This window comes from Monodelphis domestica, chromosome 2 (assembly GCF_027887165.1).
Source record: "Monodelphis domestica isolate mMonDom1 chromosome 2, mMonDom1.pri, whole genome shotgun sequence".
Lineage (NCBI taxonomy): Eukaryota > Metazoa > Chordata > Mammalia > Didelphimorphia > Didelphidae > Monodelphis > Monodelphis domestica.
The window spans coordinates 25,487,087-25,514,022 of NC_077228.1; the positions used below are offsets into that span (position 1 = coordinate 25,487,087).

Here is a 26,936-nt window from a genome sequence, read left to right on the forward strand (position 1 = left end):
GAACCTCAGTTTTTTTCATTTGTAAACTATAGCATTTGTACTGCCTCTCTCCGGAGTTGTTGAAAGAGGAAAGTATTTTGTGGATCTTAAAAGCACTATTAAAATGGAAGCTATTTTGTTGAATTTGTGCTATTCTTGGGTTCATAAGTTTTTTTTAAACCCTAACTTTCTATCCTAATAACAACTCTAAGACAGAAGGGCAAGGGCTAGGCAAATGGGGTTAAGTGACTTGCCCAGGGTCACATAGTTAGGAAGTGTCTGAGACCAGATATAAACTCAGGTCTTCCTGACTCCAGGACTGGTTCCATCCACTGAGCCACCAACTGCCCCTGGTTCACAAGTTTTTAAAGGGAAAGGACTCATCAAGTTCTCCTGCCAATTTTCTCCAACCATTTATTTAGTAGCAAATGCTTCTCTAAATGGATGGCTTATATGTGTGGCTAAACCAATGGCCATGACAGGGAAGAAAAGAAACCCCACATTAAAAATGTAGGTATCATAATGAAATTTATTAAGGAATATTCTATTTGTAGCCATTGGAATCCTTTGCAATTTTGGAGATAAGGATGCTGTGGGCCCTCTAGTTTGGGTCTCAAGTTCAATCTCTATCAGTTGCCTGGGTTTCACGGAGCATGTCCTCTCAAGCCAGCTGGTAAAGGCATCAACATCCCAAATATTTCAGGGAGATGGGGAGAAAAATTGTAGCATACATTTCTAACTTTTCCCATTTTTTACAGGAAAGTCCTCATTTCTAGGCAGTTTACTAGTCTCCTTTGATTCTTAGAGATTCCAGGAAAGTGATTAGTGGGGAAGTAAAGGGTCACCTATTCCCTGCCTCTAGGAAATCCAAATTTGTGGACCTTTGAGCATTGTAATTAATTGGGGGGGGGAGGAAGGTGTGTAATTAGAATCCATTACCCTAAAAACTATAATTCCCAGCACCCCACTCACCTCATGTCACCTCCACCAAACTGATCAGATCAAGAGACCCCGAGAGGTGGGACTAGACAAAATTTATAACCTCGCTTTGTCAGCACTAGTAACAAGAAGGAGAGTGGTGCTGGGAATCATAGTTTTTAGGGTAACAGATTCGAATTACACAGTGGGAAGGACAGAATGAAAGTCTGAATCATCCCTTGATTAACTTTGCAAATTGTGCCTGCTCTCATGGTCTTGGCTGATCTCCATAGAACTTTCTCATAGCTCATGGGCTCCCTCCTCCCCATGAATAGCCATTAGCTCATTGGGAATGTGATTGAGGAGTTCCATGGCCCAGGGGATTAAATGCCAGCAGAGAAGTACAAAGGAGTCAGTAAATCTGAATTTATGACTTCCCTCTTCACTTTCCTGAGCCAGTCTCTAAAGCACTTGCTAATGTATAAAAGCAGGCTCATATTTTCTCAGGGCAGGATGGCTCTGACCCACAGACCAGTGTGTACTTCAGGCAACTACGACTGTAGGACCCCAAAGGAGAGAGGAATTCTTTCAGGCTAAAGGAATCAGAGAAGCTTCCTTGATGGAGGTTAGGTTAGTCTAGATCCTGCAAGTAAGAGAAGATTCCGAAAGGGAGAGGAAGAGAGAATGTTGTCACAGAATCAAAGCATTCATTTCAATTCATTTCATCAAACCTGTATTTAACATCTCCTGTGAGCAAGTCATTATGGGATATTCTGGGAAAACAAAAGCAAAAATCATATAATCACAGATGAGGTAGCAAAAATGAGTTACCTAAGGGAATCCAGTCATGACGCATCAAAAGAAGGACTTCAACCCACATCTCCTGCCTCCAGATCCAGTGGCCTTTCTACCCTGCTGTTACCAAGGAATTTCTATTCTCCTCATAGGAATCAAGATATATATACAGATAAGTAAACAAAGTCAAGGGGATGGGCATGGAAAGGACAGACGAATTGCTCCAGGAAGATCAGAAGGGACAGGTCAGCTCCGATTACATTCAATAAACATATATATTAAGCACCAGCTTAGAGTCCAAGAGATCCCTGCTTTGTTGCTAAGGCTACAAAGATGGCTAAAACCAATGCCATTTGGTTCTTGTGACTGTTAAATGAGAACACTTTTTGATTGAATTGAAGAATCAGAAAGGAGTATGAACAGGAGAAGGGAATAGCAAACCACTCCAGGAATTTTGCCAAGAAAACCCCAAATGGAGTCACACAAAGAATCAGACACAAGGGAAAAGGCTAAACAATAAATGAATAGATGCCGTATACCTCCCTGAATCAACCAAAGTCATCATGTAAGACATTGGTTCATCTCTAAGCTTGTATAATACAGATAAAAACACCAGAGACTGTAGACCAGCAAAGAAAGGCCCTTTGAGATCTTCTGATCTAACTCCATCACCTTATAGATCGTGAAACTGAGTACCAGAAAAGTAAAATAACTTGCCCAAGGCAACACTACACAAAGCAGAGTCTGGATTTGGTCCCAAGTACTCTGACCACCAAGCCAATCGCTTTCCCAAGTTTGGGAAATGGGATAAGTAAAAGCGAGAGATGAGAATGATCACTGCATGTATGAAGGGAAGGTCATGTTGGATACAAGGAGAGTAGAGACCAGACTGTTGAGAGCCTTGAATGCCAGACTGTAAGAAAAAGACCATGAAATTATGTGAGCAGGACACTTATGTGGCAAACAGAGTTTAAGGAAAATGTGGCTGTATGTCTGACTGATAATTGGAGGAAAAGAAAAGCCCAGAGTCAAGGAGATGAATCAGAAGGTTATTATAATTTATTATATATTACATATATAATAATTTTTTATTATAATCATTCAGGTTTGATGTGACAAGAGCATAGATGGGGAGGTGTTTGTGGGAATGAAGTAGAGAAAAGGATTGAAAGAGATAGAACTAAAAAAAACCAACAGGGTATGATGACTGAGTGGATGTGGGGCCAAAGGAAGAGGAGGCTCTGAGGTTTTGAGTCTGGGAGTTGTCAATGCTCCTTTCAATATATCCTCCAAGAAAACACAACCAGACCATGTCCCAGAAGGACCGCCAAGTGATGAATTCATTTCTCAACCATTAACAGAGGTCTCTGGAAAGTTGGTGTTAAGATTCAAGGCACCAGGCTGGTTCATAGGAAGAGAACTGAACACTCTCACTCCATCCCTCCCTTTCCTCCCGATCCCCACCTCATTAAAACACCACAGAGATTAAGTAATGACTGAGGTTTTATATATATTTCTCTGTATAAGAGTTATAAGTGGGGGGCAGCTGGGTAGCACAGTGGATTGAGAACCAGTCCTAGAGACGGGAGGTCCTAGGTTCAAATCTGATTTCAGCCACTTCCCAGCTGTGTGACCCTGGGCAAGTCACTTGACCCCCATTGCCTAGCCCTTACCACTCTTCTGCCTTGGAGCCAATACACAGTATTGACTCCAAGACGGAAGGTAAGGGTTTAAAAAAAAAAAAAGAGTTATAAGTGCCCAAGAAAAAGTACTATACAACACCTAACTTCTTTTCTCAACTCCACCCCTACATCATTAACTGACTCTTATAGATCTCAAACTAGATATCTTGAACCCTTTAGTTTTCACAAACTCATCAAACTCCAAAATAGAATTCATTATCCTTCCCCCAAAAAAACTCCCCCTCCTCTGAATTTCCCTCTAACCACCCAGGGCATGTTATATTTGAAATTAATATATCTACCAGTTATTAATTTTCATAAAGTTTATTAATAGAAAAGGTAGATAAACATAGATTTAAAATCTCTTCCTTACTCTAAATTCTGACCATGTGTCTCTATTCTATTGGCATCTTTTCTCTCTCCCTCACCTCTCTCTTCCAACCAGCCTTCGGTGCCAAAAAAAGACCCAAGTGGGCTCCACCGACTTTCTTTTATTGATGTTCACGGACCTTCATGGGCACAACTCTGGAATGTAAAGAATGTTGTTGGACCAGTCAGCAACCCAGGAAGGGGAAGGGATAAGATCCCCTTTACACAGGCACCACCATACTCCCAATTCACTCAGGCTCATGACTTTGATGTCATCCTTAATTCCTTATTACCATAGCTAATCCATTGCCAAATCATATCATTTATCCCTTCAGAACATCTCATATCCATCCCTGCCTCTCCACTTACCTAGATAACACCCTAGTTTAGACCCTTGTAACCTCTGAAATGCACTCTTGACGTATCTCTTAAAAAACAAAACAGCCCTTACCTTCTATCTTAGAATTCATGTAAGTATGCGTTCTAAGGCAGAAGAGTCGTAGTAAGGGCTAGGCAATTGAAGGTAAGTATCTTGCCCAGGATCACACAGCTAAGAAGTGTCTGAGGCCAGATTTGAACCCATCTTTAGGCCTGGCTCTCTATCCAGTGAGTCACCTAGCTGCCCCTTGACATAGCCTTCTAATTAGTTTTTCTAGCCTCTGCCTACTTTATTCCATCCTCTACTCAGCTGCCAAAATGATTTTTCTAAATTGCAAATCTTACCATGTTATCAACCCCATCCCTCAATAAACTCCAGTGACTCCCTATTACCTTCAGGTTCAAACAACCTCAACTTTAGCAATCATATAAGTACCCATAAAGTATAAGGCATTGTGCCAAGTACTGGGCATATATAGATAACAAAATGGGATAGTCCCTGCCCCCAAGAAGCCCATGTTCCATTGGGGATACAATGGTGCAGATATGTAAATATGAGGAAATTTAACAGATCTGTTAGGGAGACAGCTGCATGGAAGATGAATTGGAGAAGGAAGAATAGAAGCAGGGAAATACAAACGAAAAAGCAGAGGTGAGAAAATGGCCAAAATGGTTGTGGGAGTTTAGGACGTGCTCACATTTTTTTACAAGTTGGATGTGAAGAAAAGTTCAGGCTGCATGTTGTATCAATGTACCAGTGATGTGGTGCTACTCCCAAGAACTAGAACCTGAAATCCTACTCACTAAGGAGGAAGAACTGAAATTGAGGATCACTAAGAGGCCAAGAGATGGCCAAGAGAACCATAGACTTCTGCTTAGATGGTATAAAGAGAGCCTTAGACTTCCTGCCAAAATGGCCAAAAAAGAGCCTTAGATGTCCTTCCAAGACAACCAAGAGAGCCATAGACTTCTGCTAAGATGGTGAAAAGGGAGCCATAGACTTTTGATTAAGATGGCCACCTGGTTGGTTCCCATACCAACTCTAGCAAAAACCTAGTTCTCACTGCACTGAATGATAATGGAGAAATTCATTGAGAGGGGGCAGCTGGGTTGCTCAGTGGATTGAGAGCCAGGCCTAGAGATGGGAGGTCCTAGGTTCAAATCTGGCCTCAGACACTTCCCAGCTGTGTGACCTTGGGCAAGTCACTTGACCCCCATTGCCTAGCCTTACCACTCTTCTGCCTTGGAGCCAATACACAGTATTGACTCCAAGACGGAAGGTAAAGGTTTTTTTAAAAAAAAAAGAAAGAAATTCATTGAGAAACTACATTCACTTCTTTCATCCCAGAACTGCAGAAAAAATCAGCCAGAAGTGAAAGAGAAATAGGAAAGGGACCCTCTCCCCAAAGAAAGCAAGAGCCAGGGATGAGACATGTCTGGAAGCAGCAAAAGCAGAGAATCTCCTAAGAAAGCCTGACCTTGATGGGAACATTTCATGGAAGTTCCAAGGGGGCAGGAATCATGTGGTGCTGACCAGTGTCATTTATACCAATATGACCCAGGCCCAGAGGCTCTATTTTGGGGTGCCAAAGAGGGTCCAGAAGATTCTACACTCTGAATCTTAGAGATCTCAGGGAACCTACAGGCAATTGGAGGACCCAGGTCAAGACAAAGTAGGGCCCATCATCTCACCAAAAAGCAAGGCAGGAGGTAAAGCTTGGCCCTGGAACAAAGCCCCAATTCTGGAACTAAAACTGGAGAGAAGAATGGATTAAAGAAAACATCATTTGTTATCAAAAATTATTGCAAATAGAACTCCATAATAACTTCAAGCAGGGACTCAAAAGGAAAAAATGGGTTTTCCACAAAGAATACATGAATACTTAGGAGAAATAAAAGTCCTTGAGGAGAATACATAGCTTAAATGAGATTATAAACTTTACCTAAGAAATGGACTTCTCAAAAATTAGAATAGAACAAACAGAAGTCAACGATTCCATATGACAGCAAGGAACATTAGAACAAAATGAAAAGCCTGAAAAACTAGATGACGATGAAAAACATGTGCTACATTAAAAAAAATTCAGGTAACTTGGAAAAGACATTAAGGAGAAAGAATATAAAAATGATTAGACTCCCAGTAAATATTACAAAATAAAAAGCTGAACACTATTTCAAGAAAGCATAAGTGAAAACTGCCCAGATCTATTAGGATAAGAGGACAAAAAAAGACAGAAATCCATTGACCACCTCCTGAAAGGAACCCCAAGAGAAAAAGTCCCAAGAATATCATAACCAAAGTCCAGAACTCCTAAGTTAAATGTAAAATGCTACATGCACACAGAAAGAAACAGTTTAAGGGGAGCATCTGGGTGGCTCAGTGGATTGAGAACCAAGTTTAGAAATGGGAGGTCCTGGGTGTAAATCTAGCCTCAGATACTTCCTAGCTGTGTGACCCTGGACAAGTCACTTAACCCCCATTGCCTAGCTCTTACCCCCTCTTCTACCTTGAAATTAAAACACAGTATTGATTCTAATATGGAAGGTGAGGGTTTTAAGAAAAAGCAAATTAAGCACCAAGAAATTATAGTCAAGATCACACAAGTCCTGGGAACTTCTTTAAACAAGAAGACATCTTGGAAAACATTATTTCAGAAGATAAAGAATATAGATTTACAATGGATAATAATTTACTTTGTAAAGCTGTGTATAATTCTATAGAGGATGGGGGGGGGAGGGAGGTCCTCTAATGGAGCAAAAGACTTTAAAGCATTCCAATGAAAAACTCAGAAGTGAAGAACTTTAAAACATAAGCAAAAGAATCCAAAAAACCCAGAAGAGTTACTTTATTGGAGCAAATCGAATTACCCCTATGATGATGTAGTGCTAACATTCTAATGATTTCAGATGTAGAAGGATGATGTAGGGTTAAGATTCTAATGAAAGAAGAAGAAACACTCACTTCTTCAGAGTCTCAATGTCTTCCAAGGATAATGAAGGAGTGAAAATAAGAAAAATAGAGATCCTTGAGACCGGCTGGCTCTATTCTGAGGGGTTTAAGAAGAAAAGGGAAAGGAAGGTATAAAAAGAATAGATTTGGTTATAAAGGAGAAAGAAATGAGGAGTTTACCATTTCTCTTAGCTGGGGAACTGCTGAAGCGTATTTAAACTTGAAGGAAGGAGTGAGGGATTGCGTGTCAGGTGATCCCCATTTATCCAAATGAACAAAAGGAAAGTTAATTATACACTCTCAAATACACACATCAAACTCAACAGGGAAATAAGTGGAGATAGGCTAAGAAGAGATAAATAGGATAATACTAGGGAAGAGATAGTCATAAACAGGACAAATTTTCTCTCCTGCAGGGGAAATTAAAAGGTGAAGAGAGAAGAAAAGAACTTAAATCTAAGAAAGTGCCTTAGATTGATTCTCAGACAATTGGAGAATGGCTGAACAAATTCTGACCTATGGATACAATGGAATATTATTGTAACACAAGAAACAATTTTTAAAAATCCTGAATAGTATGAATTGTTGCAAAATGAAATGAGCAGAACCAGAAGAACAATTTATTCAGGGACAATATTATAAAGACAAACAATTTTGAAAGATATAAGAACTCTGATCAGAAATGACCAAACATGTCTCAAGGGACTTTTGAAGTATGTTATTCACCTCCTGACCAGAAGGTATTGGACATGAGTAGATTTATTTTTAATATATACTGAATTGTTTCTATATTAGGGTTTAGAATTAGATGTTCAAATCAGCATCTCTGTACATATACTTTTATGCTAGAGTTTATTGCGTATGTATATTTAAAACAAATAACATAAAATGCTTTTGTATTCTGATATGTATGGAAATGGTTTTGGGGGTATTCTTAAGTTTAAATTTTTAAAAAGTTTTCTTTTTAAAGAAAAACAAAAGAACCATAATAAAGGATTCCATTAAGGAAATGAATAGAGAATGACAAGATCAAAACTGTAATTCAGGAAAATCCCTTTGGCACCTTGATTTAGTATGAGGAGAGATTTGAGGAGGGAGACCAATTTGGAGACTTTTGAAATAGTTCAGGCAAAAACTGATGAGAGTCTGGATGTGTACTAGCAGGAGATCAGGAACCAAAGCTTGAAAGGCTTAAACAAGAGAAGGGACAGAAAAATAGAAGCACCACTTCCTCTCCCAGGCAGAGCTACACAGGGGAAGGTGAGATTGGATCAATGTCCAGAGCTGAAAGGTAAACAGGAAATCCCCTTCAGTGTCGGGTTTCTGGTTTCTTCCCTGGATGGATATAATCTTGATCCCCTTAGTATGGTAGAAGAATAAGATGTTCAGTTCTTCTGAATTAATAAAATCTATTTATTGTGTTGATATTCAAGAATGGTAGGTTTAGAGAAAAGGGAAAATTAGGAAGTCCCTAATTCTATTTTAACCTAAATTCCCTTCAGGGGTTGAGGGCTCAGCTCTGGGGACCTGAGTCCCTGAGGACATGGTGGAGTCAGGTTGGTGTAATTTCTTAATATAAAGAGATACAGCTATTGAAGATATCAATGGGAAATCTTCTTGGGTGGATAGTCTCTTATCTTCCCCAAAGGGAAAAAGTCTCTATCCAACACAATTGAGGAAGGATGGCTAATCTGATTTCTTCAGATCGATGAGGGATCCCAGCAGGTTAAGCTCAGCAAGTTGCTCTTCTCCCTTTCAGTTCAGAAGAGAACAAGAACCCCTTTCCAACTGTCCATCTGCTTTTTTTGGCCAGAGGTTCTAGCCCCATCCCCCATTGCCAGCAAAGTTCCATTTTCTTCCTGCATGAGGTTTCCTTGTAAATCAAGTCCTTGCAATGCAGACTATATCTCTCTCATCCACAGATGCTAGCATTCACCCAATGAATATAATTTGGCCAATAGTAGGCACCCAATAACCAGTCAACTAGTATATATTAAGTAATCATGTAATACATGCTTGTTAATTGATTGCTAAATAATCTGCAAATCATTTAATCACTCTGTGCCTCGACTTACTCCCTGGAACTTAACCTAACAACAAGAATTGACATTTATATAGCACTTGAAGGTTTCCCAAGTTTTTTCCTATGTCATCTCAATTGTTGAGCCTCACAACAATTTTATGTAATAGGATCTTCTATGATCTCTATTTTCCAGGGGAAGAAATTGAGGTTCAGCTTGCCCAGAATTACACAGAGAGTAAGGGTTTAGGGCAGCATTTGGAAGTGACACAAAGTTTAGATTAAACATAATTTCTGCCTAATTAAACTGAAGATCTGGCAGAGGGGGATGGGGGAAGGAGGGGGTGGGAATAGATCTTCTTGATGACTTAATAGTCATTCTACAATAGTATGGAATGGTATTTCATGACAGTATTCAAGGGAAAATATGGTAATCTGATATGTGGAGAGGGGAATACAGTGATTCTCTGAGAAGATGGAGTGTAAGGATGGGGACGATTTCTAAGCTTAAAACCAAACTTAGATTTGGGGGACACCATAAACACATGATAGATAGATAGATAGATAGATAGATAGATAGATAGATAGATAGATAGATAGATAGATAGATGGATGGATGGATAGATGGATAGATAGATAGATAGATAGATAGATAGATAGATAGATAGATAGATAGATAGATAGATAGATGGATGGATGGATGGATGGATGGATAGATGGGATAGATGGATGGATGGATAGATAGATAGATAGATAGATAGATAGATAGATAGATAGATAGATAGATAGATAGATAGATAGATAGATAGATAGATAGATGGATAGATGGATGGATAGATAGATAGATAGATAGATAGATAGATAGATAGATAGATAGATAGATGGATGATAGATAGATAGATAGATAGATAGATAGATAGATAGATAGATAGATCAATGCACACATACATGTAGATAGGTAGGTAAGCAGATATACATATAGAGGTAGTCAGACAGACAGTCAGAGACAGACAGAGATAGACATAGAGACACAGTAGCTAAGTTTTATGTACATAATTATCTTAACTTGAGCATAGGGACAATATAATGGCCCCTCAGGTCTGAGTTTCTTTCCTCTGTTTCTTGGGGGGGGGGGTAATATTAAATGGAAACTTTTCAATCCTCTTATTTTATAGATGAGCAAACCAAAGTTTGAAGAGGTTAAAGGACTTATACAAGATCACACAAGCTGTAATTGGCAGAACCAGTATCTGAACCAATGTCTTCTGAGTCCAAATCCATCTTTTTTCTCCTGAATCATGAAAACCAAATAGGTAGTTCAGTGGATTGAGAGCTAGGCCTAGAGACAGTAAGTAGGTCCTGGGTTCAAATATGGCCTCATATACTTTCTATCTATCTCTGTGACCCTGGGCAAGTCACTTAACCCCCATTGCCTAGCCCATAATGTTATTCTGCCTTGAAACCAATACTTGGTATTGATTATAAAATAAAAGATAAAGGTTCTAACTCTAGGTATTCCCTAATTTAAATTCTCTCTTTTCATCTCTCTCAATGACCTCATCAATTCATATGGGTTCAATTACCATCTATACTTGAAGACTCCCTTATTGACACATCCAGTTCATCCTGCCTCCCTGAACTCTTGCCCCATACATACCAACTGTGTAGTAGTGCAATTGGCTAATCAATCAAGATAACTACATTCCTGTACACTTACAGTGGTAATCCAGTCTCTATCTGATGATCTCCAAGGAAGAAGAATGAAGCAAAGGACCAAAAAAGGGGGCTCACAGTTTTTAACTAGATTAGGGGGATCTATGAATCTTGATAAATTAAAGTTCCCTGTCCCAGATGAATGACATCCTCAGACCTGAAAGAGGTGGCCCAAGAGATTTACTGAGTTACTGTCAGAGATCCTTGAAAGGAAATGGGAAGGAGCACCCGTAGCCCAGAGAGTACCAACTTCCAAAAAGGTAAAAGGGCTTGAGCTTCTAAAACTAGATTAGTGGGAGCTTCCAGGTAAACATGGTGTCAGTCTAGACAGAAGACTCACCCTCTCCTCAGCATCCACCAATATAGACTCCCTCAAAAGACAAAAAAAAATTCATAAGAATGAAGGGACTCTACAGTAGGGCACAGCATTGAAGGTATGTGGGATTTGGGCATTATAAAAAGCTCCCACCAAAACCATGAGCTGATCTATCCTTCCCCCACCCCACCAACAGAGCCAGAGTCAGAGCCAGCGTTGCCAGAATCAGTGAATGAGGGGCACCTCTAGAATGAGTAAGGGGCACCTCTAGGTCCTTGGGAGCTGACTAGACCACCAAAGACCTACCCCTGAGAGCAGCTACACCTGAAACCCCAGCAGGCTGAAGAGCACAGACTGTGGGCACTTGTGGGAAAATAGCACAGAGAAGGGCAGCAAACAGCAGAAGCTGCAGAGATTCAAGAGCTTGCCTCAAGCAAAATCCTTGCTCCTTAGCTCCATACACAGAAAGCCTACCCATCTCACTCAGATTTCTGATTAAAAAGGGAAGGAAAAACCTCCACAGTAATGGCAAATTGTGCCCAGGAGCAACAACCTCCCTCCAAGAAAAACAGGAAAAAGGGGTTGACCCTGGACATTTTTTATGGAGGAAAAACCCAGGCTACAGAAGAAATTCAAATAAACCCAAAACCTTCCCAAAAAATGGAAATTGTCCACAAACTCTTGAAGAATTTAAATTGGAGCTTATCAAAAAGATGGAAGCCTTCTGGCAATAAAAGTGGGAAATAATTCAAAGAGAAAATAACAGTTTAAAGGACAAGAACTCCCAAATGGAGAAACAGCTAGAAGCCACGAAAAGCAGGATAGACCAAACCAAAAAGGGAAATCAAAAGATTATAGCAAAAAAATCAGTCCTTAAAGACCAGAATTAGGCAACTGGAAGACAATGATCTTGCAAAACACCAAGAATTCATAAAGCAAAGTCAAAAGACTGACAAAATAGAAGAAAACACAAAATACCTCACTGACAAGATGACAGATCAGGAAAACAGATCGCGATGAGATAATTTGAGAACCACTGGTCTACCTGAAAAGCCAGAAATATACAGAAATCTTGAAATGATACTACAAGAAATCATCCAAGAAAACTGCCCTGATGTTTTTGAACAAGGGGGCAAAATAGACATTGAAAGAGTTCATAGAACACCCTCTACACTAAATCCTCAAAAGACAACTCCCAAAAATGTAATTGCCAAATTTAAGAGCTTTCAAGCTAAGGAGAAAATTCTACAAGAAGTCAAAAAGAGACAATTCAGATACCAAGGAGCACCAATCACGATCACACAAGACCTGGCAGCTTCCACACTAAAGGACCACAAGGCTTGGAACATGATATTCAGAAAGGCAAGAGAATTGGTTCTTCAACCATGGATCACCTATCCATCAAAACTGACTATATACTTCCAGGAGAAAGTATGGGCATTCAACAAAATAGAAGATTTCCAAGTATTTGTAAAGAAAAGACCAGAACTAAGTGGAAAGTTTGATATCCAAAAACAAAGATCAAGAGAAGCATGAAAAGGTAAATATGAAAGAAATGGAAAAGGAGAAAAATGTTTTTTATAAAACTAGATTAGTGGGGGCAGCTGGGTTGCTCAGTGGATTGAGAGGTAGGCCTAGGGACAGGAGGTCCTGGGTTCAAATCTAGGCTTAGAAACTTCCTAGCTGTGTGACCCTGGGCAAGTCACTTAACCCCCATTGCCTAGCCCTTACCTCTCTCTTGCCTTGAAACCAATGCACAGTATTGATTCTAAGACTGAAGGTAAGGGTTTAAAAAATTATAAAACTAGATTAGTGAGCTTGACTTTGATTCCTAGTAAAATTCTCAAAAATATCACTAAAGAGCTAAGTTGTGAACATCTAGAAAAGAAAGCCATGATTACCAAGAGCCTGCCTGGCTTCACCAAGGACAGGTCATGCCACAGTAACCTTATTTCCTTTTGGGACAGGATTTCTAAATGGAGACATCAAAGGAATGTGGTAGATAGAGCATGCCTAGACTTCAACAAAGCATTAAGGATTCTCATACTCTTCTTGTGTAGAAGATGGAAAAAGGTAGTCTAGATGAGAATATAAACAGAATGGATTTGTACCTGGTTAGATGGTCAAACCCCAAGAGGAGGTACCAATAGTTCATGCCAACATGGCAGGAGGTCTCCAGTGGAACATCCCAGAGATCTATGTTTGGTCCTGTGATGTTTAACATTTTGCTTAGTGACTTGGATAAAGGCAAAGGCTTGTCCAATTTGCAGACGATTGGTGAAAACCTAGAAGGGATTGTCAACATTCTGGATGGCAAAGACAGAATCTGAAAAGGCTGAGTCTAAGAAGATAAAATTTAGAATAAACAAAAAGTCTTTTATTGGAGTTCATAAAATCCATTTCAGAATTGTAGGATTTAGGAAGCCATGGTTTGACAGCAGTTTATCTGAGGACCATCTCAGAGAAGGAGGCTAGTGGCCTGCACTGTGTGTCAGCAGTGTAATGGAGCAGTGGATGGGACCTCTGATGTCATCAAGGGAGGTGTAGCTCAGGGGTCTTCAAACTATGGCCCATGGGCCACATGTGGCCCCCTGAGGCCATTTATCTGGGCCCCACAGCACTTCCAGAAGGGGCACCTCTTTCATTGGTGGTCAGTGAAAGGAGTACAGGATGCATCCGCAAAGTGCAGCATTGCTCACATACAGTACTACTTCCGGTGACATAATCCTTTGCATGGCGCCTTGTTCTGAGAGTAACTGAATGAGAACGAGGCGCCTCACAAAGGATTATGTGGCTGCACAATGGAAGACATCAGCATGGTGAGCAGCAATCTGGGGGAGGGGATTTCGCACTGTGTATACTGCTGCCCAATATAGTGGTGGTGGTGGTGGGCCTGTGCAAGGTGTGACAGGCTTATCACAGCCAGTGCTGCAGCCTCCACTATCCCAGACTATAGCGCTATACAGATTTGTTCATAGTTTTTTGGTTTTTTTTTTATAGTTCGGCCTTCCAACAGTCTGAAGGACAGTGAACTGGCCCCCTGTGTAAAAAGTTTGGGGACCCCTGGTGTAGCTTCTAGGAATAAGCATTCCTATACTTGGTTCTGGTAAGACCCCACATGGACTGTCATGTTCAGTTCTTGGACATTTTAGTGACAACGTTGGTAATCTGGAGAGTTTGCTGAAGACAATCAGGATGATGGAAGATCTTGAATCCAGGTCATCTGGGGATCAGTTGTGAGAAAAGGGAATTATTAGCTTGTAGCAGGGAAGACTGTGGAGGAGGAGTGAACATGATGGCTGTCTCTAAGCATCTGCAAAGTTCATGCTTGGAAGAGGACTTGTTTTCCTTAAACCCAGAGGGCAGACCTAGAACCGAGGGGGTGTGGAGGGAGTTGATTTGATGTAGGCATTTTGTTCTCTGGGGAAAAAAATGGGTTTCTTCCTTTCCTCCTTCATTCTTTCCTCCTTTCCTTCCTTCCTTTCTTCCATTTCCTTCCTTCCTTCCTTCCATTTCCTTCCTTCCTTCCTTCTCTCCTTCCTTCCTTCCTTCTCTCCTTCCTTCCTTCCTTCTCTCCTTCCTTCCTTTCTTCCTTCTCTCCTTCCTTCCTTCCTCCTTTCTTTCCTTCCCTCCTTCCTCCCTCCCTCCCTCCCTTCCTTCCTTCCTTCCTTTCTACCTTCCTTCCTTCATTCCTTCCTTCCTTCCTTCCTTCCTTCCTTCCTTCCTTCCTTCCTTCCTTCCTTCCTTCCTTCCTTCCTCCAGAAGTGGTGAACTTACCACCCCATCAAGCAGTGGTTGGGTGGTTATCCATTGGGGGCATGGAAGAGAGCCGTCTTGTTCAGGCTTGCCTTCTGAAGCCCCTTGCAAGCAAAGATTCCCATGCTAGGACAGACTCCTTCAGCCTCTGTTCCCATAGCCTGGTCTCCAGTCTCCCCTCTATTCTGTCTGCCCTCCTTGGGAGGCTCTCCAGGACATCCAGAGCAGAGCCAGGACTCCAGACCTCCACGCAGGACAAAGGACAGAGTCTATCCCATTCTTCACTGTGAATGCTTGGCTTTGTGGCTGGGTGTCCTGTGGGAGCTGCTTGTGCTCCCTCCTGCCATGAGCAATTTCTTTGGACAAGGGGCAGCCAGGCGTGCCAAGAGAGAGCCTTAGAGGTTGGCAGCAGGAGCAGAGGCCATTCCTGAGAGCTGCCTGGGAACATCTTGCTCATGACTCACCTTCTAAAACTTGCACGTAGTGAGTGTCTGAAGCTCATCTCCCGCAGCAAGGTGGGAGTCCTGTCCGGCTGCCAGCAATGTTTCCTCGGGACCGTCCCGCCTCTTCCAGCTATGTGAAGCAGACAAGGCTGTCTTTGTTCAGGAAGCCTGGTGGTGAGAGGGAGATGCTTGGACCTCCCGCCTGGGCCCTGAAGTTCCAAATTTGAAGTGCCCTGAGTGGGCTCACTCGGTCTCAGCCATCCTCTCTCTGATAGGTGCCAGGCATGAGCTGGCAGGTCCAGGCAAAGCTTGGTACCTAGGAACACTAGCTGTGTGACTGGGGATTGGCCTACGGGGCCTTTCTGGGGTCATCTGCATAACAAGGTGTGGAATAATGGGCAGAGTGACCATCCTTTCCTTTCCCCCTCTCTCTAGGAACATGTTTCCTGCAAACCTAGTTGAAGCCACCTTCAAACAGGTGAGTGGTTCAGTTTGGGATGGAAAGGGGTGGGATGGGCTGAGAGGGAGGTAACCCAGGAGGAAGTCAGACAGGACCAATCTTGGCTAGACTAGGGAAATGCCAACACTCGCCTGGGACGCCCTCATCTTTCCCATCGTGTAACCCTTTTCTCCTCCCCATCCCACCACCATGAAATGGTCCTTGAGCCCAGGACAGCCCCAGAGCTCTGGACCTGTTCCCTCTTCACAGACTCCCTCCCAGCCAAAGTCCGGCGTCTCATAGTCCTGTGTCCCATCTGCTCAAGGCTCTACGCTCTGCCTCTCATCTGGTCTTCTGATAGATCTGGGATGTTTCATGGTTCACAAATTCGACATCCACCAAAAGCATTTTGTTTTTAGCTTTCTGTCCCCAGCACTCAGGACAGAGCCTGGAAATGATTAGACACTTCGTGAATGTTTATTGAATGAAATTGAACCAAACTGGAAAGTCTGGCCCCAAAGCCCCAAGCAATAATGCCATCTTGGGTTGTGCACAGAAACGTCTACCATCTGACACAAGGGAGATGCGAGTCTCTGCCCTCCCCCCTGGTCAGTTCACACCCAGAGGGTTGGCTGTAGTTCTAGTGTTTGGAAGAACATCGATGACTTGGAGTAAGGGCTTCGAGTCTTGAGGATGAGTTAAGGGAGGTGGAGATGAACAGTCCAGAGAGCAGAAGACTGTTGACTTCTAATATCTAAAAGGCTGGCAAAGAGAATAGGGAACAGATTAGCTTGGGTAGGAGGAGCAGTGGTGTGGGTCAGGGGAATAAGGAGGGAGCTACCCTGGGAGAAATCTCTGAGCAGTGGAACACAGAACATCCTCACAATTTGAGATGTCCAAAACCAGAAGGAGCTTCCTCTTCCAGTCTCAAACTCCCCATCACTGGAAGTGTTCAGGCACAAAATGGATGATGCCCTTTCAGGGATATTGTGTGACCCTGGACAAGTCACTTCCCTTCTATGGGATTCAGTTTCCTTGCTTCTCCAGTGGGAATAATGATCTCTGTCCTAATAAAATGGGGCAAATGTGAAGATCAAATAAGACCAAAGTTGGGTAAGAGTACGGGACTAAGTATAATAAGTAGTTATATTAATTAATATAACATGTCATTAATTATCACTCTCATTATTAATTAATATCATTAACTTCTGATTTAAAAGCTTACATTAATCATTAATTTAGAGCTGGTAGGGAAATTAGTGGTTACTTAGATCAATCCTCTCATTTTACAAATGAAGAAATTGAGGCACTGAGAAACTAAAGGGCTTTCCCAGGGTTATAGTTAGTATCTAAGGTGGGGCTTGAATCCAGGTCTTCTAAAGCCAGCTCTCTCCACTACACCATGCCAACTCTAATAATGTCTTAATGTCCAATAATATGCACAAGTTGTAATGAACAATTATATCTTTTTTTAGCCCAACCCATGCTTTTATTGGCATCGAGAATTCTCACTGAGGGAATTCCCTCTACAATTCAGATCAGCATCTGCTTGAAAGTCTCACGTAGTCTTGGGAAATTCTCTGGGGACCCAACAAGTCAAATAACTTGCCTAGGGTCATAAAGCCAGAATGTGTCAAAGGCAAGATTTGAAACCAGATCCGTCCAATTAACTAGAAGGCCTGGCTTTCTTTTCAATATTCCATGCTGCTTCTTTATTAGTAGTGTTAAATAATAATATAGATCATTATTATAACAACTGTGGGTGGATAACAATCACTCAATTCACAAACATTTATTAAGTGCCTACTGTATGCATAGCACCACTAGTAACAATTCCCTGCCCTTCCCTTTGCCTCTACCTTACTGTTTTCTGGGACATGGTGGGGATGTGGGTGTTATCCAACAGTACCGCACCAAGACCACTTCCGTGGTCAAGTCCAACAAGGCAGTGACATCAGAGGCTACCCCTCATCGGATCCTCATCTATGGAGTCCAGGAGGAGAATGGATCCCAGGTACAGAACTTCGCCCTGGACCTCACACCTCCCCCAGAGGTTGTGTACAAGTCTGAACCGGGCACGAGTGAAGGCATGAATGTGCTGGGGATCGTCATCTTCTCAGCCACTATGGGTAGGTATCCTCCAGTTGGGCGCAAGGGGCAACTTTCCCTGAAGTCTTTATCTCTTGAGGGCAGGATTGGGAGAGTAAAAAGTCAAACCTAGCTACACTGGGCTCCCCAAAAGAGTACATGACTAGGAGAACTTAGATTTGCCCTGTGGCTAACTAACAGTTAATAGCCTTGAGAGAATCCCTTCTCCCTACGCCTCATCCAAAGAATGAAGGGACTGGTCTAGATCCTCAATGATGGCCTTCCCAGTTCTAATGTTTTCTATTATTCTCTGTTCCCTGCTCTGATGTTCCAAATTCTAAGATCCTTCCCAGCTCATACATTCTCTGTGTAAACGCTATTCTTGGGAAATTCCAGCTAAGACCTTCTCAAATTCTTCTCCTATCAAGGAAAGAGGAAAAGGCATATATGTGCAAGAACGTTTATGGCAAAGAATTGGAAACTGAGGAAGTGCCCGTCAATTGGGGAATAGTTAAACAAGCTATGATATATGAGTATAATGAATACTACTGTGCTGCAAGAAATGGAGGGCATGGAGAGTGGTTTTTTTAACTTGGGAAGATTTTTATGAACTGATACAGAGCGAAATGAGCAGGACCAGGAGGACAATTTACAAAATGTTCAAAATAACATAAAGTAAAACAACCTTGAAAGACCTAAAACAATTTTTTAAAAGAAAAACCTAAGATCACTGATCAATGCAATGACCAGCCATGATTCCAAAGGCCTGCTGGTGAAACGTGCTACTCACCTTTTGACAGGAGTAATGAACTCAAAGTGCAAAATGAGGCATGCATTATTGGCCATAGTTAATGACGGAATTTGCCTAGCTTGACTGCTATTTGTTACAAGGATTTTTTTTTCCTTTTTGCTGTTGTTGTCCAATTAGGGGAGAAATAAATGCTCATTAATTGAAAGAAAAAAAGTAAAACAAAAGTGAATTATAAAAAAATCCCTCTCATCTCCTTAAGAGGGGTAGTAAAGTTTCTCTTTGCTAACCAAGTTAACAGAAATGTAGTCTTCCTTCTGACACTGGGATGTGTCCTTTGTATGTCCTGGGTTTCACTGAATTAACCCCCATCATCTCATTGTAAATGATGTTAATACCCCAGCCTGCCCTTGAATTTGGATTTTTAAAAGAGTGGGATGGAGCTGGATCAACCAATCAATCAGTAAGCATTTATTAAACACCTACTGTATGCTAGACATTCTGCTGGCCTCTTGAGATTACCATACAGAAAATGAAAACAATCTCTTCTTGTAAAGAGCTATTATTCAACGTTGGGGTAGGGGTGGGGCACTGTGAATGGGGGTAGACAGAAGAGGAAAGCAGGGCTTAGATGGACTGGAAAAGCTGCCCAGACAAGTGCAGAAATGAGTAAATAGAAGTGAAATTTGTGAAATAAGACTACCTGGTCCCATGACCCCTCCAGGGAAGGAGAGGGGGAACCATTGGATACCAGAGATGCAAGGTGACAGAGACTGTGACAGAAGAGTGAGAAATGGTTGGACCCAATTCACAGTCTTAGTTTGACAAAGTTCCATCTTCTCCTGAACCTTTTTTGGAAAATCATAAAATTTGGACATTTCTAGTCCTTTATCAGACTTCCTAGTTGCCATGATATTTCAAACATCATTAACAATGGTTCAGAAATAGTTTGTACCAGTTCTTCATTGATGCAAGTATGAGAGCTAATTCCTTAACTCTCCCCTTGAATTAGCAGGACAGGTCCCCAGAGAGTAATTAATACTATTGTTCTCACTCAGAGTTATTGGGATAACTCTGAGTGTTGTTCACAAGCCCCCACTAGTGTGCTTCCCATTGATCAATCAGCCAGAAATGATTAGGTTTTATTTATTTTTTATTGTCATATAAAACAAATTCCATATTGGTCATTGTTGTAAGAGCAAGAATCATACATAATCAAGCCCCCAAAATACAAGCAGAAATACACTGATGTGAAAGACAACTCCTATTTCTTTCTCTGGAGGTTGGTGGCATTCCCCATTGTAAGTCTCTCAGGATTGTCCCAGATCATTGCATTGCTGAGAGTAGCCAGGTTTTCAAGATATAATTAGCTTTTAGAAAGAGTATTTACTAAGCAAATATAGTAAGAGCAATTATAATACATTTCCCCAAGCTAGGCATGTAATATTTCCCCTTAAATATGAAAGATGTTGAGAAGAATGGGCTCAGACTTAGAGTATCTATAACCAAAGTATAGATTCATGGTTCCTCATTATTAGAACTTGTTTTTTCACTCAGTGGACTCTTGAGGAAACTCCCTTTAGGTGTTACCTCTCTATTGGACTCCAAGGATCAATGTCTTTGTGGAGTCCTAAAGCTACCTTTCCTAGATACGTCTAGTTTGTCTTTTGTATTTCTCCCAGTTGCTGATGTAGATGCTGCCATTAGCCACTGCCATTAGCTTGAGGATACTTAGTGATGCTGGTAGGAAGCCCAGCTCTTTCAAGTTCACCTGGTCAGTGTGGGGAGGGTCAAGAAGAGAAAAAAACAACTCTTTCCTCAACTCCATGCCTCACAAGGGCAATTCTCTTTCAGGAGTCTTCACCACTGGATTCAATGACTACCCAACTGTATTACTGCTAGAATGTGTGATTTGGAACTGGTTTTTTGGTTTTATCCACAGCCTTATAAGATGTTACTAATTCTATTAAACGAATCATAAGATATTTCCTATCCAATATAACTTATTTTTGATCCAATGCCCTTATGATCCTTTCAAATGAATTAAGAACTTATTCATGCTTCATTTATCTTTCCTTGGCTGGTTGATTGATTCAATTAAGATGTTTAGACCTTCTATGATTAATTAGAATGGGGGTGCACACCCACCTTTATGCTAAGATAATGATCATCTGGATCAGGTAACTTGAAAAGGATTCATAGTTATATCAATAGATACAGGAAAAGCCTTTGACAAAGTATAACACTTATTTATGCTAAAAACCCAAAAAAGCAAAGGAATAGATAAGCCACCTTAATATGATAACAAATAAACATTTAAACCCCAGATCTTATATTATATGCAATAGGAAGCCTCTAGAAACTTTTCCAATACAGGAGTAAAGCAATCATGCCCACTTTCTCCATTAGTATTTGAAGTAATTCTAGAAATTCCAGGGATGACAATAAAATAAGAGAAATTAAAGATATAAACATAGTGAAATAGAAGATAAAAACTATCCCTATTGACTTACATGATGATTTATGTATTAAAAACCCCAAAAATAAGCAAAAAAAAAAATTAGAATGAGTATTTACATCAGTAAATTTTCAGGATACAAAATAAACCCATGAAACCAAAAGCATTTCTAAATATAATAAGAAAATCTTAAAAAAATAACAGAAAGGAAATATTAATGAAAATAACAATAAAATGCATAAAATATCTTGCAATCTCCCATGGTAAATGCTTAGAGACCTAAAGAATAAGTTAAATAATTGGAAGGCTAGTCAGTAATGATGGCTAGATGCGATGATACAATAAAAATGATAATGCTCAAACTTATTTATAGACTAGTGCTATATCAAATTATCAAAGAGATATTTTGTAGAAAATAACAAAATTCATTTGAGAAATAAAAAGTCCATAATCCCAAGGCCTCAATAATTTAAGAAATAGAAATGGCAGAGAAATAACACTTCCAGGCATCAAATTATATAATAAAGCAATAATCATCAAAACTATTTGGTACTGGTTTAGAAAAAATAGAAAACTAGAAAAGACATACTCAAAAAGGAAGAGTCAGAAACAATTGACCTCAACAACTCAGTGCTCAATAAGTCTGAGAATATAAATGACTTATCGAAGAGCTCCCTATTTGACAAGAACTGCTGAGAAAACCAGAAAGCAGTTTGGTGGAAGTCAAATGCAGACCAGCATCCTATACCATGTACCATAATAAGCACAAAATGAACATGTCAGCTGACTAATATCAAGATCTTACTATTTTTAAAAATGAGATAAGCACATCAAGGGCCTTTCACAGCCATTGCCTGGAGAATTCTTGCCTTTAATATTAATTTTATTTTATTGATTAATTAAGAGAATTTTTCCATGATTACATGATTCATGTTCTTTCCTTCCCCTCCTCTAACTCCCATCCCTTAGCCAATGAGCAACTACACTGGGTTTTACATGTGTCATTGATCAAGACCTATTTCCATATTATTGATAATTGCACTAGGGTGATCTCTTAGAGTCTATATCCCTAGTCATATCCCCACCGACCCATGTGATCAGTTGTTTTTCTTCTGCATTTCTGCTCCCACAGTTCTTTCTCTGGATAGAATTCTTACCTTTAAAAGGGATGAAGGGATTTTTTTTTTACAAAAGAAACTAGTTTTGATTTAATGAAATTTCGATGTTTTTGCATGAACAAAATCAACACATCTAGGATAACAAGGAATGTCTTTGCATTAAATATCTCTGATAAGGGCCTAATTGACAATGCATATAGAAAATAAAAACAAATAGATATAGAATAAGAATCATTCCTGAATGGCTATGTAAATGGGCAAAGGGTATGAATAAAAATACTGCTGTTTTCCAAAGCAAAATCACAACTATGAGCATTCATATGAAAGATTTCTCCAAATTACTAGAAGAGAAGTATAAGGGGCAGCTAGGTAGTTCAGTAGATTGAGAGCCAGGCCTAGAGACAGGAGGTCCTGGGCTCAACTATGGCCTCAGATACTTATTAGCTTAGCTGTGTGGCTCTGGGCAAGTCACTTAACTTTCCTAGCCCTTTCCACTCTTCTTCCTTGCAATTGACACTCGGAATGAATTCTAAGATGGAAGATAAGGGTTTAAAAAGGGAGAAATGTAAATTCAAACAAGCCTGAAATTTTACTTCATCCCCAGATAATTGGCAAAGAGGATTAAATTGGGGACTAGTCAGTATTGGAAGGCTCGCCTTTGGGAAGGGCAACCACACTAATGGCAGAATTATGAATTGGTTGAATTGTGGAAAGCAATTTGGAGGAGGTTATGAAGAGGGTGACTAGAACACTCACAATCTTTAAAACAGAGATTCCACAGCATGGCATAGATCCCATGGAGGTCAATAGCAGAAACTGAAAGCCAAAATATGCCAAAACAGTGATAGCAGCCCTTCTTGTCATAGCAAAGAACTGGAAGCAAAAGAGATGGCCATCCACTGGCGAGTGCCTAATCAGGTTATGGAGCATGAATGTAATGAAATATTACTGCGGCATAAGAAAAGAGGAATGTGAGGAGAAGTCGGGGAAGAGTGTCTGAATTGATAAAAAATGAAATAAGCAAAACCAGAAAAGCAGCATACCCAATGGTTATAATATATATCACATAATATATAATATTGTGTAATTATAATGATTAAATGTAGCCCTGAAAAAAAATAGAAATATATCCCTCCTTCCCGGCTTTGAAGAGGGGAGGGACTATGTGTGTGGAACACTTTATGTATAGTCAGACTCGGTGGAAGGATTAGTTCTTTTTACTAAAGAGCTCCAGCCTTTCTTCTCTTTTTATTCTTTATTTCAAGACATGGTTTTCTGGATAGAGGAAGGGAGGAAGGAAATATTTGGAAATAAGGAGATGTAAAAACAAAGGAATTCATAGTTTTCCATCTAAATACTCCCCTCCATAAAAAAAAAGACGCCTCCAGAGTGGAATAGGCTGCCCCAAGATGTAGTGGACGCACCTCCAAGGCTGTATGAGCAAGCGTCCTCCTCTCTGGGCATCTGGATCCCCCCAATGGGACTCTGAACCATGATGAATGCCCTGCTCAGGACAATAGCTGCCCCTGCTTCCTCCATCTCCCTATGGCCTTGACTGAGCCCTGGGTAAACCCTGGGAAGGTCCTGGGGAGCTGAGGACCAGAAGCACCAACCAGAGCCCAGAGACAGGGGGGTTCTGTATGTATGTGCCCCTGGCGGGGTGGGGAATGGGGTACCCACAGCCATACGTGAGTCTGGATGCGTGTCTACTTGTGTATCTCTGGAGAGATGAATATTGTCGATCTAGAACCAGAAGCATCCTGCAGGTTCTAAATTCTAGGCCATCATTCAGTGCTCTTCTGGTCCAACTCCTCAATAATCCTCCCCCAAGAAGGGAATTGACTTGTACAAGGTCACACAGTCAGTGGTCGTCCCAACCCAAGGCTCCCGACCCCAAACCCAGGGCTCCCTTCCGTGTCTGTGTGCCCATGGGCTTACGGGTGTGCGTTTCTATGTGGACAGGCATGTCTATATGCATATGTCTGTGCACAGGTTCATGTGTGCATCTCTATGAGAGGGAGGGTGACAGAACCTACACAGAGCCCTGGAGCTGGAGTCAGGAATATCAAGGTTCAAATCCCGCCTGAAACCCTCACTACCCGGCAGGACCCTGGGCCAGTCACTCAAAGCCTTCCAGCCTTAGTTTCCTGATCTGTAAAATGGGAACAAGAGAGCAGCGATAAAGAATGCCAGGCATGTTGTACACTTTCAAGTGCCAGCTGAAATGACTGATATTAGCGTGCGTGTGTTTTATCCCGGCTTCCCCGGACGCCTGGGTCTGCGGCAGGGATCATGCTGGGCCGCATGGGAGACAGCGGAGCCCCCCTGGTCAGCTTCAGCCAGTGCCTGAACGAGTCCGTCATGAAGATCGTGGCGGTGGCTGTGTGGTGAGTGCTTCGACCTGGAGTCGCGCATGCTCAGAAGAGCTCCCCGCCCGGGTCCGCTTAGAGTCTGGAAAGGACTTGCTGACCCTAAACCTGATGGGAGGCGTGCAGGGGGTCGGGGGCCCCGGAGGGAGGAGGGGATTGTCCGGAGACACGCTGAATGGCTGCTCGGCGAAGGGGACAGCACCGGGGCATGGCGTCCAGGGAGGAGCCTCCTCGCCATCGCTCATCTGATCCGCCCTCGCCAGAGCCAGGACTTCCTTAGAACCTTGAGGTGTGCAAATGGTCCAGCACAGGCACAGAGTGGCGCCTTCCGCTTCGACCTACCCGGGTCTCACAGCAGGGACTGGGGCAGGATCCGAACTCGGGCTTTCTTGGCTGTACATCGAGGGCTTCCTCTCCTTTACCGCCTGGCTTCCAAGGCTCAAACCCTGTCTCTGCCCCGTGAGTGAGGCCAATCTGTGCCTCGACGTCTTCAACCGTAAAAGAGGGGCTGATGGTCCGCGGAAAGGCGAAGCCTCCTCCTGCATGTCCTGACATCCCCAGTCAAAGATTCTCTCCCAACTTTACCGTTACTCCTACGGGCTCTAGTGAGGGGCTACCGGGAAGAGGCCCCAGTTGTGGGCTGTCCCAGAGCCTCAGAGGGCGGATGGTCTGGGGGTGGTCAGAGAGGGCCCCCCAGGGGAGCTTTCCAGGCCCTGTAACAGAGCCGCCACCCTTCTGTTCTCGCAGGTACTTCCCCTTTGGCATCGTGTTCCTGATCGCGGGGAAGATCCTGGAGATGGATGACCCCACAGCCATCCGGAAGAAGCTGGGCTTCTATGCCATCACGGTGGTCTGCGGCCTGGTGGTGCACGGACTCCTCATCCTCCCCACGCTGTACTTTGTCATCACCAAGAAGAACCCCATCGTCTTCATCCGGGGCGTCCTTCAAGCCCTGCTCATCGCCTTGGCCACCTCTTCCAGGTAGAAGCACCGACTTAAAAACACCCGGGGAGGGGGCGGGGGATGGAGAGCCAGGCCTAGAGATGGGAGGTCCTGGGTTCAAATCTGACCTCAGCACCTATTGCCCCGCCCTTACTGATCTCCTGCCTTGCAACTAAGACGCAGTATTGATTCCCAGATGGAAGCTGAGGGTTTGGAAGAATCCCCGCCTTGTCGAGTTCCAGACCCCCAGACCCCGACTTAGAGCCATAGTTTCCTAACGTCTTAGAAGCCCTGAATTACAGAGTAGTCTTGGAGGCTGACCTCCTCTTGCCCATGCTAGTAGGAGGCTCCTGGGACACGAGGTAAAGTCTTGCCAGATGAGGGCACGTGGAGGGACTGACCGGGGTTCGAGGGCCTTTATTATGCTCACGATTCTGCCTCCCCCCCACCCCCCGGGACAAGGGCTAAAGGCCTCGGCCCTCCACCCGAGAGCTGCCTGACCCGTCCTGGGCTCCGCTCCGGCCGGTGACTCGGGACAAGCGAGTATCTCTGGGCCGCAGCGCCCACTGTCTTCTCCTCTTGGATAGCTCCATGGCGGGGCGGGTCTGGGGCGGGAAGGGCCGGGCCCTGGAGCTCAGACACCGGCAGAGTTTGGGGTTTGGCCCACAGTTCTCTGGCCCGGAGAATCAGAATCTCGGGCCTCTGGAATCTCGGAGCCGGAGGGGATCCCAGCAGCCATCTAAGGCACCCCAGGCCCAGGGAGAGCTCCGAGGCAAACCCCCAGGTCTCTGGGCAACCCATTTCACCCTGGGACAATTTTAGGGGTTAGGTTCCCCCCGACATCTAGTCTGCCTGTGAAACGCCTCCCTGCACCCCTCCATCGACTGGCCAGGGCTGGGGATGACGGCCCCGGACCCTTGAATGCACATTATTAGCACTTTCCTAAGACAGTCAACCAAACACTGAGCCTGGCCTCGGCGGGAGCGTCCACACTGGACGTCAGGGCTGGCCCTAGCCTGTCCCTGGAGCTGGCTAGGACGTATCTGTGGGTTGCACACGAGAGCCCTTCGATCCCCTGGCACGGAGCCTAAATCTGCCTCGGTGCCACAGTCCTAAGCCTGGTACGAGTGGTCCTGAGTTCAAATCTCCACTCCTGGAGAGGGTCAAGCCTGCCCCTGGGAAGAGCCCGTCTTTTCTCCCCTTCCGAGAACCCCAGCCTTGGAGGCAGGGCCCTTCCCAGGATGGTGCACGTGGGAGCTCGTGACGACCCGCCGGGCCCTCTCCTTCCACCCTCTCGCTTCCCCCATTTAGAGGAGGAAAATAAAGCCCCAGAAAGGAAGCGAATTCCCATGGCCACAGCTAGAGTGCCGCGAGACAGCCTGGAAGCCAAAGCCTCTGGTGCCGAGTCACGAGATAGAGCTGGAAAGGAGCACAGACGGCAGGGAGAGGTTCCTC

General features: G+C 42.9%; 1 protein-coding gene and 1 long non-coding RNA gene across 2 annotated transcripts in view; one reads left to right on the forward strand and one right to left on the reverse strand.

Annotated features, from left to right (window-relative positions):
* SLC1A7 (solute carrier family 1 member 7) overlaps nt 1-26,936 on the forward strand; it is a 94,586-nt gene that overhangs the window by 56,532 nt on the left and 11,118 nt on the right. The window contains exons 4-7 of the mRNA XM_007480159.3: nt 15,755-15,797; nt 17,665-17,887; nt 24,458-24,557; nt 25,287-25,520. Coding sequence (XP_007480221.1) covers nt 15,755-15,797; nt 17,665-17,887; nt 24,458-24,557; nt 25,287-25,520 — 600 coding nt within the window. The remainder of the gene's footprint in view (nt 1-15,754; nt 15,798-17,664; nt 17,888-24,457; nt 24,558-25,286; nt 25,521-26,936) is intronic.
* On the reverse strand, nt 16,217-17,747 carry LOC130457050 (uncharacterized). Its single transcript, XR_008916035.1, has 2 exons — nt 17,618-17,747; nt 16,217-16,520 (listed from the first exon to the last, which is right to left on the reverse strand). It is a non-coding gene; the product is annotated as an uncharacterized LOC130457050 (long non-coding RNA).